The 22,777-nt window shown below is 26.4% G+C and overlaps 2 protein-coding genes across 4 annotated transcripts in view; one reads left to right on the forward strand and one right to left on the reverse strand.

Annotated features, from left to right (window-relative positions):
- Positions 1-1,936: 1,936 nt before the first annotated feature.
- Positions 1,937-18,349, reverse strand: LOC119670916 (ethanolamine kinase). The gene is made up of 4 exons (XM_038081360.1): positions 17,283-18,349; positions 3,210-3,787; positions 2,288-2,737; positions 1,937-2,218 (listed from the first exon to the last, which is right to left on the reverse strand). The coding sequence occupies exons 1-4, from the start codon at positions 17,550-17,552 to the stop codon at positions 2,140-2,142; spliced, it is 1,377 nt and encodes a 458-aa protein (XP_037937288.1). The 5' UTR covers positions 17,553-18,349; the 3' UTR covers positions 1,937-2,139.
- Positions 18,350-20,198: 1,849 nt separating this feature from the next.
- LOC119670917 (putative uncharacterized protein DDB_G0282133) overlaps positions 20,199-22,777 on the forward strand; it is a 65,034-nt gene continuing 62,455 nt past the window's right edge. For 2 of the 3 annotated variants that reach the window (XM_038081362.1, XM_038081361.1), the window contains exon 1: positions 20,199-20,826. In XM_038081362.1, coding sequence (XP_037937290.1) covers positions 20,461-20,826 — 366 coding nt within the window. In that variant the 5' untranslated portion in view covers positions 20,199-20,460. Of the gene's footprint in view, positions 20,827-21,404; positions 21,499-22,777 lie in introns of those variants that run through there. The other variant, XM_038081363.1, reaches the window with a different exon arrangement.

Consider the following 22,777-nt stretch of genomic DNA (forward strand, 5'->3'; position numbering starts at 1 on the left):
TAATTGTTGTGATAATTTTGTTTAATTTAAATTTTTATTATATACTTTATTTAATAATATAAATCCTTATATAATTATACATTATATTTATACATAATGAATATTTTTTTGCAATAAATTGCACATATGAAGTATATTGTTGTTTTTATAGTATCTTAAGTATGAGAAAAATTACTTCATTTTTGCAGATTTATGGTGATCCGTGGACAAAGGTTTGCAGTAAGTATGATGATTATTGGAACTATCGTACCCAATTCACCAAACGAATTGGAAAAATGAAGTTTAGATTACTTATATTCTATAAACTTTGAATAACTATCAGATGCGAAAAAACTAAGGACGCATGAAAAAACTATTGACCACATCAATGATTACAGCACCTAACACTCTCTAGTATCTACTTCAAAAAGGCCAAAAATATACTCTAATGAACTGTTGCCATGATTGGGACAAACTTCTTTAAATAAGACAATAGTTTTGACGGTCGCTAGACTACTGAAGACAAGTTCTTTCCCTATATATTCTGTCTCCGGTTATCGCTCATAACATCTTTTTCGTCATTCATTTTCTTGAAATAAATCTTGACAGGATGGGTGATCTAAAGAGCGTTAGTTTTGTCGATTAACAGAGCTCTACACACTAATTGTTTACTGAGCTCGTAGCAGGACCTAATGGCAATGGTAATTCTTTGTTTTTTCCACATTACCATCGTTGTTCGTTTTTTTATTATAAAACTATTATGTCTATTATATCATAAAATTATATATCAAGCTTAAAAATGATAACTCACGTGGTCAAATTCTATTAATCTTTCAGTTTGAAATCCTACATTTCATACGTGAATATCCCCTATAATTTTGTAAATCTTTAGACCTCTAGAATAGATGTTTATATCTCTAGTGTCGATTTTTAGATCTCTTGAGTAGGTCTTTAAATCTCTAGAGTAGATCTTTAGATCTGTAGAATAGATCTTTACAGTAGATTTGTATATATGTAGAATAGATCTTTACATCTCTCGAATACATCTTCAGATCTCTGAAATAGATATTTAGATCATTAGAGTAGATTGTTAGGTCTGTAGAGTAGATCCACTGTAGAATGGACCTCAAACGTAATTAATTTTTTTTTACATTGCACTAAAATACATATACCTTTTGATAAATATAAATAAATACATATAAGTTTTAATTTTTATAAAATTACATACCTTTTGATATATTTCGTTAAAAAAAAACAGTTTTTTAAAATACATATTTTATATATTTATTTATTTATAAACAAAAACAAGTTCAACTTTAAAAATATACACAATTACTGTTAATATATTTATATATATATAATCTGTTCATTATCTTTTTGATAATCTGATTTCTTTTGAGAATATGTAAATCTATCTATCAACAGAATAATTAACAAAAATTCATAAATATTTAAAATATTCTTTTTATATATTCAAATGTTTATTTTTAGCAAAATAGTATAATTAAATATTTAGGTTTGAGTAATAGTAACTTTAATCAATTAATCAATTTAAAATTTTATCATTAAAATTCTAAAATCTATAAACAACATAAATGTATTGCTTTTAATTATAGCTAAACATATATTGTATTTATGCACGTATATATGTATAAATATTGTGTAAACAATGCATTACTCTGAAAAATGCAGTTGAAAATTATATTAAATTACTTAAATTTAATTTCTTAATTGCATTAAATTTTGATAGAAATTTTAGTAATTAAAGAAATTAACCCACTAATTTAAAATTTATTACAATATTTATTGAAAAATTCATGCTATTTATAATTTGAGGTTTGCTTAAAGCACCAATTAATTAATCATATTTTAAAAGTTAACTTATTAAAAGGAAACATATTACGAATTAAAAATTAAAATCACAATTAACATTTCAGCATTGAGTTTTTCCTATTTGTTTTTTTTTTATATTATTATTTATCAATTTATCATTCAATTAAAAAAAATAAATGTATAATGCGTTCGGAATGAATACCCTCGGGCATATAGTTCTGTGTAATAACTGATGGTAAATGATAAATATTGGGATGGTGATTAACTTTCGTCGTTCATAGAACATAAGGCAATGCATTGCAAAGATACTTAAGACTCGTCGAGACTTCAACTGGTACTGTTTATATTCAATGCAAGGAATTTATCCTTTCGTGCCAAATATTCGTTGTATCGCACATATGCATATCTGCAAAGATAATACAGTTAAAATTGCTATAAATTGGAGATTGCTATAAGTTAATATGATAAAACTTACCCAACATAATCGAAATCAAGTTTGGAATGTTCTGCTTGTATTAAACACCAAATGGTCCAAAAGAAATGCGCTGCTAAAGAGAATTGATTTACCTGTACGTAAAGTCGATGTACTTCATCATCTGTAACGTGTTTTTTTTTTAGATAGGCCTGTAGATACACACGTAACCATTCAAGCTGGAATTCACGTTTAGGATATCTGCTATAATCGACTTCATCAACGCCAGCAAATTCAGCAAAGTGATTGCCAATATCGAAAGCTTGGAAGTTATAATCAGCATACTCATAGTCGATGAAATTCACAGTATTTCGAGATTCCGTATAGACAACGTTTCCCAATAATAGATCGTTGTGCGCAAACACTAATGGGCTGCCAAGTGATTCCAGATGCTTGTAAAGTTCCGCAAATTCAGCACGTAAACGTGATATTGGCAAAAACGTTCCCTCAAGTCTGTAATGATATTGAAGAGCAATTTGCGCAAATAGCAGAGAAGAGCCCCGAGAAAGAAATACAATTTCAGTGAAAAATATTCAACAGAATTGTGTTCGAATTTTTTAATATATACTTTTTTTTTGTTGGATATTAATAAATTTATAAACAAATAATGAAGGCAAAGATATTACTATCGAATTTGCAACAATGAACGATCAACGAACAAACGAGACGAGCGAAACGAACGTACAACAGCTGAACGTTTCGTATCGATCGATCAATTGATAACATGCACATGCCCAGCGTGCAGCGTGCAGAGAGAGGGAGGGAGACAGATAGACCTTGTGCGAACGCTGACGAGAGAGTAACCGAGAAACAGCCGAACACCCTCGTCCTCGCCGCCCCCATCATAGTCCTGCTCTTTATATGGGCCTATAAAATAATGATTTTGCATGTGACGAAATAAAATTGAAATTTTCAAGCAAATTACCTTTTGTGTTTATCAGCATCAGTAAACTTTTCAGGTACTAAATCGAAGAAACTTTGTGTTTTCTTCCAAAGCATTGGCATATGATTATTTTTATCACAATTATCTGATTGTGGTTTTACGACACGATGCATTGCGGCCAAATGATGAGCAACCAATTTCCAAATTTCTGGTCGCAATACACTGCTTGTATCCAATGTGACTCCAGGTACATAATCATAGGCTAAGCCATTTTTAAATGTTGCATATAGAGATGGTGCCATACCATACGAATGCAATAGTATTATATTCTGTGTCTCAGCTTTACGATCAATAAGTAGATCAGTTTTGTTTCCATAAACTCGTACGAGTACTACGTTATTGGAGGACTTTGAGTCTGTATTTCTTGTCTCAGATTCAATGTCGGATTCGCTAAGATTGCCAGAGTCATTGCCGTCATTGTGTATGTGTTCGTATTCATTTGTAGTGGAAGTACTATGATGTGAGCTGTTGATTGTACATTTACCATTGGTAGAAGTTCCATTTTTTGGTGGATTATAAAAGCAGCCAACAAGTTTGTTTGTTATACCATCCGTAAATTTCTAAAAACAAAAATAATTAGTATAATAAATAAGTACATTTTATTTAAAACTATGAAAAAAGAGAAGAGATATATATTAAAAAGAACAACCTAAATCTTTAAATTTTTTATGCATAGAGGTGGGACAGGATGAAAGTAGCAACCGGTCTTGCAGTTAGTTCGCTTTATTTAGGCCTGAAGAACTGGACTCAGGATGCTATATATTCTTTACACATAACATCCTGTGTTTTTTCATTTTCAAACGACAACAATCAAAGGACAACGTTTTAAACAACAAATTAATAAAGCTATAATCATAGATCGAGCTCAAAACCATAGTTTTGATCACATATCTATAGTATTTATAGTAGAACATCTCATATTCTTTAAATCTAGAATATTAGATTTACTCGTTACTTTTTTTTCACATCTCGTACATATTTCTCTTATACGATAATGTTGTTCACTTTAACCCTCTTATTAATACTATTTTTGTATTATGTATTGAAAAAGTATATTTATATTAATTTGCATTTTGTATAATAAAAACGATGTATACGTTATATATATTTTTACATAATTTGCGAGGCAACCCCTGTATTTTTGTCATTAAACGATTTGATTAGTAAATATTGAAACAAAAGCATCCTCTATATTTATATGAGGAAAGGGTGTTGAAAATATGGTGATGCAAATTTTCATTAAATAAAATATGCATTGCAATTTATTAATTTATTTGCATTGTTCTCAAGTTCAGATTGCTATTTGATTGTTATGACCTTTTTTACATCATATCACCTACAAAATTTGCATTGACTCACTTTAATATAATAAATGATATGCCTGATTATAATACATATAAGTATATTCACATTTTCCGTACTCTTGGCCTTTATGATTGCTCATATCTAATCTTGTTCAATCAAAATAATTGAATAATTGCAAATTAATAGTACAGGTTCATTTTCGCTAACCAAAGTGTCCCCATTACCTATGCTGGAATATTCCATACATGAGTAACCACTTTAGGAAAAATAAACCTGTTTGAAATAATAAATAATTTAATAATTTTAAATAAAAGTGGAGTGCTTATGCTAAAATACACATAAATTTAAACGTTGTTGTACTAAAAACCTTTTAAAAATAATTATTTCAAAAAATAAATAAAATAAATGAGATAATCATAAATAATCGTAAGATAATTAATTATATCAGTGATGGAGTTTGTATTTTTTTTAAGGGGTTTAGAATATTTCCTGAAGATGTTATGATAACTATAAAATTTAGAAGTTATTAAAAGTTTTTAATTTCATAATTAAAATATTATTGGGTTAGAAAGAAGTAGCTAGCGGATTTCTGTTTGTTTGACTTAGCAGAGCTATACTAATGGTCGTATTCATAATCTCCAATAACAAGCTTGTTGCCTATCTCCATGTTCTTCGGTTACATTATTTAATACTGTGATATAAAAAATAAGTTAAAGTTTGTAATTTAAAAAAAGAGGACTTTTCGATTATGGCAACTCATTTTTTTGCTAACATTTTATTTTGATCAGTCTAGAAACAGTTAATTTGGTGGCGTGCGTTCGGCACTCCTTCTGCTGGTTAACAAGAAATATTATTTAAGTGCTCTTTAAGTCATACATGAAGCTAATCGCAAAAATTATGGGCAGTCAATTGTTTATTTTGAGCTTCGGGATACTACACCATATCACGCTGCATTGGTTCCTTGAAATCTATTAAATCCGCCTAAGCTAGACTTCTAGTTATTCTCTAAGCTTCAGAGACCACTCCAAAAATACCGTTTTGTTACGATTGAGAAGATAAAAATCAAATCGCTGGATACTTACTTTGAAGATCATTCTGAAAACTGACTTTAAAAGTTGTTTCCAGAGAACATTGTATTGTACCAGAAAGGGAATAATTTGAAGAACTAGTTAATTAGTTCTAACTAGTTGTTAGAATTAGTGTTGAAAACTTTAAATTTTTTTATATAAAAACTCGTATATTTGCTATCTGGTGTGCCTATATTAGAGTCATAAAGTGAGTATTTTTAATACGGTATACTTATTCTCATAAATATGTTTTATGGTTTGTTTACTATAATATATGGTAGGATGCACTTGACAGGCAGACTATGTTAAATTATAAAAAATTATTTACTATCCTTATATATATTATTTGATAAAAACTAACTACTATAAACTTGTTGTTTATTATTTATTGTGGTATGCTTAATATTATAAATTTGTCATATAGTTTATTCTGATACTGATAAATTACGATCATAAATAAACTAATTAATATGTTTAATATGATAACATATCGTAACGCATGTTAAATTAATAATAGTTTTTTATCTGCTTTTTCATTTTTATATTAATTAATTTATTTTTATGTATTGTATTAATTAATTTTGAAGGATATTATATCATCGAATATGATTTTAACAATAATAGCAAGCAAGAAACCGAGCTTTTAGTCCTTAAAATTCAATAGGTGTATCAATATTAAAAAAATATAGTAGAAGACATTGTAAATTAGTTTTGTTTCTATAATTAATTGATTTTATATATAAAAGGCTTTAATGTTCTTTACCGAATACAGGAATTAATAGACATAAAATTTATATGTACAGTAGAACCTTTATAATTCGAATCCCAAACAAAAAGTAAAATCGTTTGAATAATGGAAGTCTTGATTTATTGAGTTCTCGAATTATAAACTTTAAAAAAACAAAATCACTAATAGAGAATCATAGGATTTTGTTTATTTTTATTAAATCTTAACTATTTAAATGAGAAAAATTAAAAAGATAGATAATATTATAATACATACATTCCATTATATATTATATAATATAGGGTACTTCATATCAATATATTCTTCTTCTTCTTCTATTATCATCTTTTCACAGTGGAGCATAGGGCTTCCACTATATCACTATATTGATGATTAATAATCATTAGTATCAGGTATTAATCAGTATTAGTGTTAAGTATGAGATACTATCATAGGCTAAAACACTAGTTGTTTGTGATACTGTGTCCATTAATGGACTATTGTACATAATTACCGAAGAATTTCTTTCAATTTCTTTTGCCTGTATCCAGAAAAGTCTTAATCTTTTCTAAATCGATTTTTGGTCACTATTCTTTATGATCCAATTTTTCTCTCATATTGTATACTCTTTTTTGGTCACTATTCTTTGTGAATCAATTATTTATTATATTGCATACGAGCAGAATACTCTTTACGGATACATAATAATGTTTCTATATCTTCAAGACATAGTCTGCATTCATCGTTTATTGAAAAGCCTAGCCGCAGTTATCACTCCAATCATTGTTTTAAATCTAATATGTACACTTTTAGAAGATATTTGCTTTTCTTCTCTGAGTCAACTTGCAATACATCAAGGTGCCTACTACGCAGAGGATGCCTATAGACATAAAGGATGCCGAAAACTGATATATATTATTCGCGTTGTGTTTAACGCCTTCAAGGTGCAGAGAACGAATAAGAGACGTTTCTACTTAAAGGTAGTTCAAAATATAGAATTTATACTGCAATAATAATATATTTCATTACGTTCTTTTAAATGGGATTAGAGTTCTGAGATGCCTTACTAGATAAGTCTAATATGTGTGAGCTTTAGATCAGTGTTTATACTTGGTACACTTATTATTTACATTTTGTTGAAGAACTTATGCACATAGCGAAATTAAGTTATTTTATTACTTTTATCATATGAGATACTGTGCTAAAAGTTGTCTTACTTTCATCATTTTTAATGCACATTGCTGAGGACATTCTGAACGTTGTCGTTTTTTAAGTACTATATACCATGTCTCATACTATCTTATCAGACAATATAACAAACAAAGCGACGAGGTAAAGTAAATTAAAAAAAATGTATAACAAAGATAAATTATTATCATTAATTATATATTTAAATATATATAAAATATATTTATATCATTAAATGATATAAATAAAAAGTAAATCAAACAAGAGATATTTTGCCAAATGAGTTATGAAGGCAAATTATGTCTGATTTAAAAATACAAGAAAAATATGTTCAAATAAAAAAACGAAAAAAAATAAATAAAATGTAAAAAAATTGTCAAAACTAAAAATGGCACAAAAAAGTAGAATGAGCAATCAAATTCTAACAACACCTCTGATATACCAAAATCATTTCAATTTCTATATAAAAAAATCGTATGATAAATAAATGCAAAGCAAAAGCGAGTCACACACCTGACCACACTCATTCAGCAAAAAATTAAGGCAAAAACAAAAAAAAAACAAATCATTCGTGACGTGATGTTCTAAAATGTTCTTTCACTTCGCCGTCTAAAGAATTTTGGTAGCAGGCAGCAGGGAGCAAAGTACAAATAACCACGTCAGTGCTAGGAAAAAAAACTTTCGAACTCGAAGTGATGAAACGCAAAACTATTTTCTTTGCTTCTTTACTCAGTGTTCCTTCCTGAATTCTTTTTTGCGCATTCATTGCGTTCCCCATTGCGCAAAAGTCGAAATAGAAAAAAAAAAAGAAAAAAAACAGTCGACGGTATGGATTATCGAATTCGTACTATGTAAAACCACACACCTCCCCACTAAATTACAACAAAAAAAAACATGCAAATTATTTATCAAAATAAAATGTTATAGCAGAAAAATAACAAAAAAAAAATAAATAAATAAAGTTATTTACATTAGATACACGTGATTAAAGCAAAATATTAACAAAAAAATAAAATGCTTAACAAAAAACATTTGCCGAAAACAATGACCGGCTTTTTCGTTAAGTTCGTAATTTCTTTGTTCGAAAACTGGTTCTTATTTTATTGAAATAATATATTTTGCAAATGAAAAAAAAATAGTTTTGCAAGTCTTAAAAGCTTTTAAAATTATTTATTACCTGATTTTTTTTTTAAAGTTTTTTTCAAATATTTTTTAATTATACATTACAAAAATAATTTTTTTAGCAAAGGACGTGAGAGAAGAAAGAAAACTTCAAACAATTTATAGTGGTTTAGCCAGTTTTTTTTCTATGCATTATATAAAGTAAGTTAAAAATTTTGTTGAAGTTAATAATATTTAATACCAAAAGTAATGATAAATAGTTATCTATTATTATAATAAAATTAGCAAACTTTTGTTAATTAGTTTCGCGTGAATACTTAACAAAATTCAGTTCCCACATATTTATGAATTTTAGACTTCTTTTATCTAACATTTATAGATAAGTTGAACATTTTAAAATATATTTTTAGTGAAGTTTTTTAAATTTATCCCAGTAATAATAATGGATAATTAAATACAAAGATAAAATTGTTTAAATTTTGTTATCAAAAATTTAATTTTCGATATAAATTAGTCACCAGTGAAAAGTCACTATGATGACGTTAAATTAATCTACACTTCTTTTCAAACATACAATCCAACCAGTATTTGACGGAATAAAAAATATTATAAATAAATAAATCGCGAAATAATCAAATATTAATTTTTAATATCAACGCGTTGGTATTAAAAACAATACTGGATGAGTTCGCGAGTTCATCGCTGAAAAGTGTGTGATCTCGAATAATTATCCCCCAAGCCATTAGTCATAAACCAAGAGCTTTATATATTATCAGCCATGTACCATAAATGAGATAAACTTACTATGACTTCACTTAAATGATATAATAATACTATAAAAAATAAAAGTACTGGTTATTTTACTGAGTTTATTTAAAGACCAATATATGTCGAACATATTACATAAATAAGTTTATAATATATGAACTGTCAAAAAAGTAAGAGATACGTTGGTTTCGAAAGAAGTCTTAACAAATCTTGAGTACTTAAACCAAAGCTGTAAGTGAAATATAAAAATTCTGTCTACTTATTGAAGACTGCTATGATTTTGTCAAGAAGTTTCTAATTAGTATGCTCAAATGATTCCAATTACAATGGACTAGTCATATAGGATGTGATAAGTTTATAGAGAGTGAGTAACTCTCTATAAACACATTGTTTTCTTAGACAATCTTATTTGCACAAATATTGAAAAGTTAAAATTTTCTTTAATACTTTAGTTTGAACTCAAATGTAAATTAGGTCCCTAATTGTAGACCATCTTAGGATAGTACATAAAGTAGTTGGAAAGTTAAGTGGAAAATTTAAAACTTTCGCTTATGTTAAGTTAGGTTGGAGTGACAGCTTTGTGCATCGTGAAACTAATAAGCCCAAAATAATGGGACATTGTGATAATACGGAGAATCTTCGTTTGATTGTAAACGTTTTCTTTTTCAATTTAATTCAATTATAAATTGGATACTTTACTGTAGATCACCGTAGGATGGCAAGTAAAGTAGTAGGACTCCCTATAAATAAATTTGAGCTTCATATAGGCTTTAAGTCAATTTATAGGCAAATGCAATAATTAAGACCGTTACTTGTTCGCAGATATTTTTCAGTTTTATTTAAATGGTTAATAGATGTTTTAAGTAAAGATCTTAACTAAAGCACCATTTCGTACTGCATGAATAGATCAGTTTTAATAAGTTTTGTTTGTAACATTTTTGCCAGCAAATCCTGCAAAACCAAATACTGAACCACTGGCCTAAACATGTCGTGAGAATGGAAAACGATGCTTCAGGAAAAAAGGTGTTTCAAACAGCAGTTGTCAGAGCAAAATGAAACCATGTTTTTGATGAAGTTATCAGGTTAAGAAGTACCCATAATTAATGTACAAAACTGTAGTGACTGGAGAGGAGTGCTATATTATAAACTTAGAAACGGGTTGCGACAGATGTAATTAAGTAAATTAATTATGTGAAAAAGTGAGATATATTTAGTAGCTTATTAGATTAGGTGTATAGAATAACAGTGTATATTGTAAAATAGTATTCAACTTAGTCAGTATTAAGTATCTTCAGGTCCTAAGTTACCTACGTCTTCTATTACACAAGTTGCCATTGGTATTGTCCATATTATGTTTTACAGTGATTATCCTATAATAAAAATTAAAATTTAGCAATTATAAGATTGCAATAGTAACAGTAATATCTCTTTTGATATCAATTATTGAGCCATTATTAGTAATATATTAAGATAATTAAATGTAGAGAGGGATATCTATACTGTTATCAATTAGCGAACTAACTTTATAGATCAATAATTAGTTGTTACATCACACGGAATAACTAGTTCTGAAATATAAAAATTCCTAACCGATAAATATGTCTGTAATTGAGGCACTTTATTTAATTTATTGTTGAACTATTAATACCGACATTATATAGACTTGTTACTTATAATTTGTAATATCAAAAATTTTGTAATTATCTATTTCGTAATATAAGATAATAACATCTACGTACATGGTTTAGTCACTAATTTTATTATTAATATTTTATCTTATCTGTTTGTTATAACGCAATAATGAAACCTATATTAACACTTCCTGATAATAGAGCAACATAGGTTGGTTCTTGTTATTAGAAAATAAGAGTGAATAGTTGTTCAAGCCTAGTTTTATATTAATAAACGAGTATTAAAAACTACACTAAATATTATAGTTTTTATATTTATACGTAATTTTTACTTTATTAAACTTCCCTTAAGTACAATAAAAACATAATAATCTTTTAAAATAATAAGAAACGTGCAAAAATGTGTCCCATCATGTAAAATTTATATGAAAGAAAAAAATATAGAATATTTATCTCTGACTTATCTCTGAATATTAAAACGACTTGTTTTTTTCCAAGTAATGACACGGTTTCTTTTTTACCTGACGTTTGACAAACGATTACTTAACATTGATTGATTAGTAATTAATGGGAATTTTTTTCTTTAATTAATTAAAAAAAAAATATACGTATACCTAATAAGTTTTAATAAAAAAAAATATTTAAAAACAGTTTTCTTATAAGAAATATTATGTTTATAAACACCCAATAGGATGTCTGATAACCTATGATTCTAAAGGGTAATGTACTGAATTGATAACAACCATTAATAAATTTTAAACCTGATATGGAAAAAATGCTGAAGCATTAATAATTAAATCTTAATATAGCATTTATTTTATATTTTTTCTAATCACCAGTAACAAAGTCTACGGAATGTTTGTGCACTTCTTTATTGTATGAAGTGAATATTAGGTAATGGCAGGCATGCTGCGCAAGCATAATCTGAGATCATACACGTAGTAAAGAGGGGGCTTAAGGATTGAAAACTCTACCTTTCTCGAAAAAAAATCTACAATCTATTTACAATTTTTTATGCATAACGGCATTATTAAATGGTAAACTAAGGAATCGTCGTAATGGCAGGCAAGCTAAACAAGCATAATCTGAGCATAGTCAAGTGGGGGATTAAAGGTTGAAATCTTCACCTTTCTCGAAAGAAATTAAGAAACTTTATGTATACATATATCTACTATGATTCAATTGTGAATTAAGAAATAGTCGTTGCAGTATTTCATTTGAAAGATACTACTCACCTCTTCTGAGATAAATTTCTGGTTATGGGCCTACCTGAGGCATAATAAAGCAATATATTACATGAATATGAATCTTTGCAAGAAAGTGAGGCACGAAAGACGTGTTATACTCAACATGTATAAACAACAATACCTTGAGTCTTTCTACGGGATATTTGCTAGTCAGATAGTATCTTAATATCATTAAATATAAACTTATCAAATATAGGTCCTATCCCGATGCTAAAGCCCTCCAACCATTCAAATATTAAATTTAGAATCAACAATAAAAATGCTGACAAGTTTTTTAATCTAAAAAGATCTAAATCCAGACTAAAAACAAATTTCTCAAAAAGATCTACACCTGAACCCTGACAAATTCAATTTTACAAAAATACTTAATAAAACCAAATTGAAGTAATTAACAAACATTTTATTTGCTTGCTAATACTTAAGTAAAGTAGTTACCAAACAATGTATTTAGGGTACTACATTTATATGCCTGGTAAAGATTTTACAATATATATGCTGTGAATTTCATAAAAAACTGTTCGTCTTTTATGGATAAGCCATTCATTTTTTTGAAAAAATCCATATAATATAAATTAATTAACATATAAACATATTGTTTCATTCCACTTTAAATACCCACTATTAATATAAAATAATATTATATATTATTATATATATAATCTAATGGAATGTTCCCTTATGAAAAAAATTCCTTGTAAGAATATTTTTACATAACTTTTAGACATCAGAATGTTTTAAGTATTTAAATTTAAATAAAAATAAAATGCACTGTGAATTTATACAGCGTTAGTCACTAGCGTGGAAAAAGATTGTATTGTTTTTATATAAAATAGGTATTAATAAATTTAATTTAATTAAATATAATTTATATAATCATTTCAAATTTAATAATAGAATGATATTATACATAACAAATGATTGTAAATAATTCGTTCATTGTTTTAAGTACGAAATATTTTTAAATTCAAATAATTATTAATAATAATCTGATTTCATATAATTTATAGATATATTAAAAATCGAATAAAAGGAAAAGATATTATACATACTAAATTAGCGTGGAAGAAAATGTAATTATTTTTATTGTAACTCAAATTTATTTCATATTAGCATTAAATTTCATATAATATAAATATTATTTAAATTATAATTAGGAATTAAACAAAAATATTTATAGTCGATTTTAAAAGATTTTCTCATTCGATAGCTAAAAAAAAAATTTTTTTTATAATGTAATATATAATAAACACCATTCCATAAAAATAAATATAGTAGAATTATTTTATAATAAACTAAGGATATAATATATGAATTTAATTTATTGGATTTGAATTATTATGATTATAAGGTTGCCAAGCAAAGTTAAGGATCCGTTGCAAGTTTTTATTACCGGTTATAAAACAGCTTTAAGATCATGATGAATGCGGTATACTTAAGAGTGATATTTCACACCCCACTTTTGAATTTAAAATCCTACTTCACTAATGCCTAATAGAACCTATTTTAATAGTACATATAAATTTAAGAAAAGTCCATCACTTAAAGAGTGAAAAATTAATGTATGCATTTTTTTATTATAATATATATTTAATTATATCATTTATTTTAAATGAAATAGGAACATTAAAACACATATATACTTTTTTCGCAAATAAATATTTGTTTATTTAAAAAAGGCTGTGTCGTCAACAGCGAAACTTGAGTATAATACACTCGTTATATGTATATTTTTTATATACAATGTGTTTTATTTAAACAAATACAAAAATCCGTTTATTGATTTTACTTATTCGATGCCTCTTATTTTATAAAAAAAAGTATTTACTTATGTTGTTACCGACATCTGCACAAAATAATTTTTCATTCCGTCTGTGACTAAGGAAAATGTTTAAATGTTTAAATATTTAAAATATTTACATTTTGCATTCACACATTCAATCTATAAAATGTTTTCGCACAAAAATACTCGTATATATTATTTTTATACATTGTATTGCTCGAGTGATATACAATACAATATTAGCTGTTCAGACTTAAAAGGAAAATTTAATTTCAAAAATAATATATACAAATTATTTTGAAAACAAACAAATAAAATTTTTGGGTGGGCGCAATAACTCTGTTAGGACGCATAATAGACCTCGTATTAATACCGTAAAGTATTATCGGCAGCTTACAATGGTGTTGATCATTTCTAATAAACAGATATAATACGAATATCAGTAGTAATTACATGCTTCTGGCATATGTTATTGTAGGGCTGACGACTAAAATGGGAACCCTCCATAATATTACAGCGATCGCTGCAATCAGACAGTGGAAAAAGAGACTCTTGTTTATTTTCCTAATACATACTCAACTTTCTAGAGGAAGAGACAACCTCTTGAAAACCTATGAAAACCATTCATAAATAATTTTGAGAAGCTAGTGTTAATTAATATCAACGAACTTCGAAAGTTCCTTAACCGCATAGGCTAGACCCAATATGCTAGAAGCCAGATCAAATATAAATTTATATCATTTAATATAAATTGAAATAAATATATTGTATATATAATATTGTACATATAATATTAATGTATATATATTATTGTATATATAATTGTACAAGAAACTACAACTAAAAACACACGTCTGTTCGGTTTTAGAATAAATATAAGACTCGTTTATTTTCTATAATGTTTGCTCTTAAATACTAAATTTTACATAGTCTAATAATTAGGTTTAATTAGGTTTTTCTTTTAGGTACAAGGTTAAAGGAAATGTCCCTTAACCTTTTTCTTTGTTACCTTATTTAATTACTTCCTTTTTCTTCAGTTACATTAACTAATCCCTGTTATTACATTTAATATTTTAATGTGTAAAAGAACCTTGGTAACAAAATATTTTAAGGCTTTGAAAAACCTTTGTTAGAAATTAATTTAATTTACTAAAAATATAAAATAAAATACTAAAATATTAAATAAAATGCTAAAATATTTAATACCCAAATAACTGAATATGTTACTTAGGTAATTAGCGCGCAGACACATGTTCAAATTTGAACAATAATATAATATTATATAAATAATATTATATATATAAATATATTTTAAATACAATATAAAAATAATATGAAATAAAATAAAATAAAAAGTGCATATAAAAATATGCAGTTTTTAGTTACATATAATAAATAATTTGATTTAAAAAAATATAATACCAATTTATATAATTTGATATAAAGTGATAGGGAGGACAAGATTTAACTAGAATCATTGCGTCATTAATATTGATAATGAATATAAAATGATAGATATAATAAATATAAATCAAATATAAATTTGATGATTATTTAAATAATTTTTTTATAACTATTAAATTGTAATATATTTTTGTATACCATGTTGTTTATATTATATATTGCATATTTGCATATTATTTATTGTATATAAATAAATAAAATATGATATAAAAATATAAAATACAAAAAATATAAAATTAAATAAAAATATGTTATTTTATATTATAAATTTTTTCTATTTCTTTATAATAATAAGCTATTTTCTATAAGAAAGACAAACAATATAAAATATTTGAAATATTTTGTTTTCTATATATTAAATAATTAATATTCTTAAGAACATAACCAAATACATGCAGAATATAAATTAAACTACAAGACAATTCTATACTTTTAAATATTACTTATACATTTCAAATGCAAAAATAAAATTCTTTACGTATATTATCTATAATTATATTTTAAATCTCAGTACATCTAGGCATTAGCGAAGCTTATTTAGCCTTGAAATATATACCTATTCCTATGCTAAAGTAATAAAGTGTTGTATTTAATGCTTATTTACTATATAAAGTATTAAAGCAAATACTTTAGTGTGTGTACAAATAAAAAAAGTTGATTCATTATTCATTAATACTTTTGCGCATTAAATTTAAATAAATTATAAAATAGCAAACTTAGTGAAAACAAATTCTATGAGTTCATATATATACAAGTATATAGAACACATGTACATGTTCATAAGATAGAGATATAGAAGGGTACTAAATTTATTTAAAATTTTCCTTTAAGTGCAGAGTGTACATAACAAGATAATGATTCCGATTTGTTTTTATTTAATGTTTATAGTTTAAATAAAAAATAATATGTAAGTCTTTTAACAAATAGTCTAAAATCATAAATTGTTATCAATACTATATTATGCTTTTCAGATAACCCGAAGTCAGTGTCAGTTCTTGAGTATATTTTTATAATAGCAACGAAACCATTAAGTAACGCTGATAAGTGATCATATATGAAATGGTTACCAAAATATTTGTTTTGTTAAATGGATTTATACTAAATTAATATACACTGAAGCTCTGTTTAGTCGACATATTTAAATCAAAATTTGTGCGGTCAGAAGGGGTTAAGCTTTTAATAATGATAAAAATGAAATTTGGTTTTAGATTATTGACCGTCCAACAGGAGTGTTCCTAAGAATGAAAAGTTTTGATAGGAAACATAAAATTTTTCAATAAGTCGGAAAGCTTGATCACCAAAATAATTGTTTTGTTGTTAAATGGATATTCACTAAATTAATATACATTGAAGTTCACTCACTCTATTTAGTGGACATATTTAAATCAAAATTTGTGCATTCAGAAGGAATTAAACTTTTAATGATAAAAACGAAATTTGGTTTTAGATTATTGACCGTCCAAGAGAAGTGTTCCTACGAATGAGAGGTTTTGATAGGAAACATACATTTTTCAATAAGTCGGAGAGCTAACCATGGAAATATATTATTTAATTATAAAATAAAAGTAAACAATCAGATAAGAACCAATAGCTATTGCATGTTATGAAAAAATAATAATTGTTGTAATAGTAAATAAATTTAATTATGGAAATTATTCATATGTAAAATATAATTTCTAATTAAATATACATAATTTTCTTAGATATGTTAAAATATCTGTGCATTGCATATTATTAAATATTTTAATTTATTTACCTTAAAATCCACATCATTAAGGTTCCATTGTGGGCGTATAGCTGTTAAGAGTTCTTTTGCGCCATCAATGACATTATTTTCTTCTATAAATATTGGTACGAATGGTACTACTAATTTTGTGGAACCATTAACTTGTGTAGTTTTTCCATTGTCAATTCCATTTGAGCTGAGTTTTTGAGCTAGATCAGAAGAACTTTTCACTACTTTAGGAATACAGCCGTCCGTTGAAGAATTCTCTGAATAGCAATTGAATTTGGTTTCTGTGCCCATGCTATATTAATAGACCCAAATATCCAAAATAAAATGCGTTTATATACTTGTTGACTGGGTTTGTTTATTTTTTTCTTTCTATATATATATAGATATATATATATATAAATTTGGCACTTAAATATTTAAATGTTTATTTTGACTTATTACTTGAACTTGGTCTTATTTATTTTTTTATTACTTTTTGGCGCAATTGTGAGGAATTGCGTTTTTGCACAGCTGCTAAACAAATCAAAATATTAATTGTTGTTCTTCAACTGGATTTTTAATGTTTATTTTATTTATTTTGATTTTTTGAATTGGCGATCGTATAGCTTTTTCCTTTCGTTAATACGTCCTTCGCCGCTATTAATAAGTATTATTTATGTGTAATAAAATAATTTTTATGTGGATTTTGGCCCTCTCATATATATTTGATTTTTATTTTTTTTTCTTTTTTAATTTAGTACTACAGTATTTTTTTTCTTAATTTTCTTGCAAAAATTTAGTAGCTCAATATCTTTTTGAATTTAAATTTTTGCCCTATGCCGCACAATTTGTTAACACGGTATTCTATTTTTATCGATTTTTCACGTAATATTTTTAATAAAATTAAATTCGCTAATATCTTATTTTTCTTAAAAATAGACTATGTATTAATACAAGTTATATATTTTTAAAATGCAATAATGTTCAAATGCCTTCGACTATCTTTTGAAATAGTTTTAATTGATAATCTTAAATTTTTTTAAACAGAAATTTTGGCAACAAATTATTCAATGCGTTCATACACAACCTTCCTCAACAAATTTCATTCGAAAACTGAAAATATATTTTTACCACACTATTTTATATATTCGACTTGTTCAAAATCCAGTTATCAAGGGTTGCATTTGAGGTGAATATATATTTATAAGTATGGTACTACAGAATTTTTGACAATATTGTATTTAATGTATATAACTGTAATATTTTATTAACATTAATAGATGTGTTTCAATATCTAAAATTATAAATTTTTATTTTTATTTTATTAAAGAATTAATGTATATAAACCATTAAATATTAAAATGGGCAAAAGAGAGATTTTTCATTGAAAATGTACATGTATACGTAAAAAATCATATTTTAAGGTGCATCCATACTAAAGCGAACGCTTGTGAGCGAACGAAAATTTATAGGTAATAATGGTACCTGCAAAAGTTTGTTCGAATTTATTTTTAATTTTTTTAGTACATTCACGCTGTCTCATTTAGGCTTTTGCTCATTTATATTAATGAGGAAACGTTCACATTATAGTTATGTTCGTAGTAAAACTTGAGTAAAACATAGGTAAAGTACAAACTAATAGCAAGTGTTTTTATCAATTTCACTATTTATTTATAACAGTTGACATAATTAAAATTTCAGACATTTTTTACTTTCACCAATGCCGCGCAAATAAACAATTTAACACAAATTTTACTCGAAAGAAAATGTTCAAGTAATTTCTGTGTAACATTTTCAAATTTCGAAATGGATGTTATGCTCTCTCAGATGTTCTCATTTAAACGAAAATTTGCTGGTTTAGTTACTCGAAGTTATTACGTGTAGTTCGTGGAACAGTGCCAAAAATAAAAATTTTATTAAATATTTACTTTCTCAGTGCCTTTATTTACAGTTCAGCTGTTGTTTGTTTAAATTTGACTTGTGAAATATATGACAAATATTACAACTTTTAATAGTTTCACCTTGTGGGAAATTTACATTTCATTTTATTTAAATTTACATTTGTTGCGTTCAACAATTTCAGTCCTAAATGAGTTGATTTATTGACAATGAGCTCATTTATATTAAAGATTTTTGTATGGTAAATCATTCTCATTAGTGGTTATAATGACAAAAACCGTCTATATGAGACTGTGTGAATATGCTATTATACGATGTTTCCATTGAATATAAGGATAATTTACCATACAGAAAGATTTCATATAAATGAGCTCATTATTAATAAATCAATTCATTTATAGTATGATTTCACTGCTTACTGAGTAAGTGTAACTTACTAAGTAAATTTCATTACCCACACAAAAACCTAACGTGCTTTTTCACTTAAGCAAATCAAGTATGTCGTGCTACCATATCGCACTGTATATATTCAAGTATGCAGACCAAATTTCGCTCTGCATAAATGTATGAAGTAAAATTACACCTTGTTTCAAAGTGTTTAGTAAAGCGTACATTTGGTCTGCATACTTGGTGTACATACATGTAGCATCGTCTATCTTATGCTTTACTGAGATAGAAAACATTGAATTTATATTATTGCATGCTATTATTGTTTGCAAAATCAAAATGCAAGATTTCGAAAGTTGTATCAAAATTCATGTTTTCATAAGTATACTCCGGTTTTGAAAGAGCCAATTAGATATAAAAATTAAATTCCTTATTGTAAATTAACATTCCAGTAAAAAATGTATAAATGTATTTATCAAAGAATCGTATTGTCGTATTGTTTAATATTTATGTTCTATGACATTACATATGATATCAAAAAAAAATATTTTTTTATATACTATTTTAAAGTTTAATAAAATAAATTTATCTATTTTAAAAATCATTTTATTATTAACTGTTCTTCTATTCATATATATATAATATATCAAACAATATAAACAATATTTCACGATACACATTCATTCGATAACATAAGAAATCAAATTTGTTTTTCGCTTAGAACGTTATCGAAAAATTCTCACCCTTACTTTTCATTAAGTTGGAATATGGCGACAGCGTTAATCTGAGTTATAATTTATAAAAATTTTATTTTATAAACTAGTAAAATTTACATTTGATAAGATTGTTCTTGTTAAATCAAAACTGTGAAGCTATTTAACAATTTTCAGAAAGATATTTTTTGTCGATAACAGTTTTATAAATAAGTGTTACGATGTGGAATCAATGGGCTGCCGGGCCAGCACCCATTCCCCCAATGCCTGTGCAATCTGTAATTCCTCAACAACCACCATTACCTACTGCACCACCACCACTTCCAACAACTGCTCCTATTCCAGCGACTCCAGGTGTTGGAGATAATACTGCTCCTCCATCAGAAGGGACTTTAATAGGTCCCGTTTTACCAACTTCGACTCCAGGTATGCAAGTGATTGGAGGTGCACCACAAACTGGTCAATATACTGCTGCGCAGTATGCTGCTATGACACCTGAACAACAAGCTGCCTTGGCTGCACATTGGCAGCAATGGCAAGAATATCAAACAGAATATGCTAAATGGCACGCACAATATGGGGAGCAAGTAAGTTATAAATAAATTAAATACCTGCAATTAACGGAATTATTTAAGCAATCATTGTGCAGTTTTGTATATATAACATACATATATGTATATATGTGTATACATATAAATTTATCACAAACAAATATTAAAATAAAATTTTTATCAAAGTATGTTTTATGCAAGTGAGCTGACTGCAATTAACAGAACAATTTAATCAAATATAATAATGCTTTGTGGACATAAAATGCATATACGCATATAGATATGCATATATACATAAATTGACAAACAATAAATATTAAGAAAAAAATTTTTCGATAATAAACGTCAAATTGGTGTAGCTATTAAGATTTTTCTGTGAACATTTATATTGAAGTAAACTTTTTTTTTGCTAAACTTTGTTGCGATAGAAATTTTTATGCTTATTATATTGAATTCAAATTTAAACGTAAAATTAAGGAATTAATATTCTGATTTATTGATGATAATGGTAATTTTAAAAATCGAAAAATCATATTGTTACTGTATTATAAAACGTCTTGTCAATTTAATTATTTATAAGAAATCCTTTTTTCATTGACATTAATAACATTAAGTTTGTTATAATATCATCTCATTTGCATCAAACACTAATTTGGAGGGAAATCGATGTCTAAAGGTTTCTTAAAAAGTAGGCAATCTTCAAAACAGGTGCTTAATATAAAATATATAACTAATGTAAAAGAGTATTAAAATATAAAAAATGCCTGCATGATATGTTAACTAATTGTTGTTATATTACCTATAGGTATTCATAGTAACTCTCTATGTTCAAAAACAGAAATTTAAAGACAATCAAATAGACCGTGATAAATCGAATCCTCTGTTCGAGCTAACTAAGAACTTAATATAACAATTATTCACAAGAGTGTAAAGGAAACTGTCATAAACTTACAAAATTAAAGTATTTAATTGGTTCGACTTAAATATTACGATTTTTGAAATAAATAATAAACGTAAAAGTCATAAGGAACACTTTTACATACTGTGATATCTGCTGGATGTGATTTCCTTGCTGTAACTTTGTTTGGTTTCAATAACTTTTAACATTTCTGAGAACTGCTATAGCTTACAAACAGTATATAGTGTTTTCGTCCCTTTAAATTCTATTAAAATGTTCACTTTTCATCGAAACTTTTAATTATTAGTCTAAATGCACTGCTTGATGGTTAAGTGTGTAACAACCAACGATGTAGCCTAACCCCAGAAAGGCTTGTAACAAAACGATATTACGGGCGTATAAAATAATATTAAATAGCTTGACTATTTAAGTAAAATTCATATTGAGAGTTTTAAGATTAAATCTGTGTCAGTTTTTGCATATTTCGTCTATGAGGTCGTTATCTCACATTGCGACACTATCTCTTAATAATTTCAATCTATGGTTGGGTCTAATTAAATGTGTCAGTTGTCAATTTCTGTCAATCAAGTAGTTCCCACACAAACATCCTGGCGGGCAACAACAACAATAACGTTTTTGTAACTTAATTAAAAAACAAACACAAGACATCTAACTGGCATTATTTTGATCTTTGTAACCTATAAGAGTGGTATAATATTTACTCATGTTAAGAAATATAAAATGTGAATTTAAGTACTGAGCGTCTTTCTTACTGTAAACAAGCTTACAAAATATCTTTGATTCGCTTCTTCGTTAAAAATCTGAAATGTTAAATAAAATAGAAAAGAATTATATATAAGGACTTGCAAATTATATTTTGTAATACAATTGTTTCTTAGCTCCAGAATTTTATCTTTTATTTGCATAAACAAAGGAAGTGACTTTTGATACAATGAGTTGTGATACCATATAAATGATCTTAGTTTATGTTTAATACATAGTATTATGTTTCTTTGTGAAATGTGGTTTAAAATTAAATATTAAACTTTTGTTTTTTCCTTACTTTATACTAGTTGAGTATTTATACTA

The sequence above is a fragment of the Teleopsis dalmanni genome, chromosome 1 (genome assembly GCF_002237135.1).
Source record: "Teleopsis dalmanni isolate 2A chromosome 1, ASM223713v2, whole genome shotgun sequence".
NCBI classification, from domain to species: Eukaryota; Metazoa; Arthropoda; class Insecta; order Diptera; family Diopsidae; genus Teleopsis; species Teleopsis dalmanni.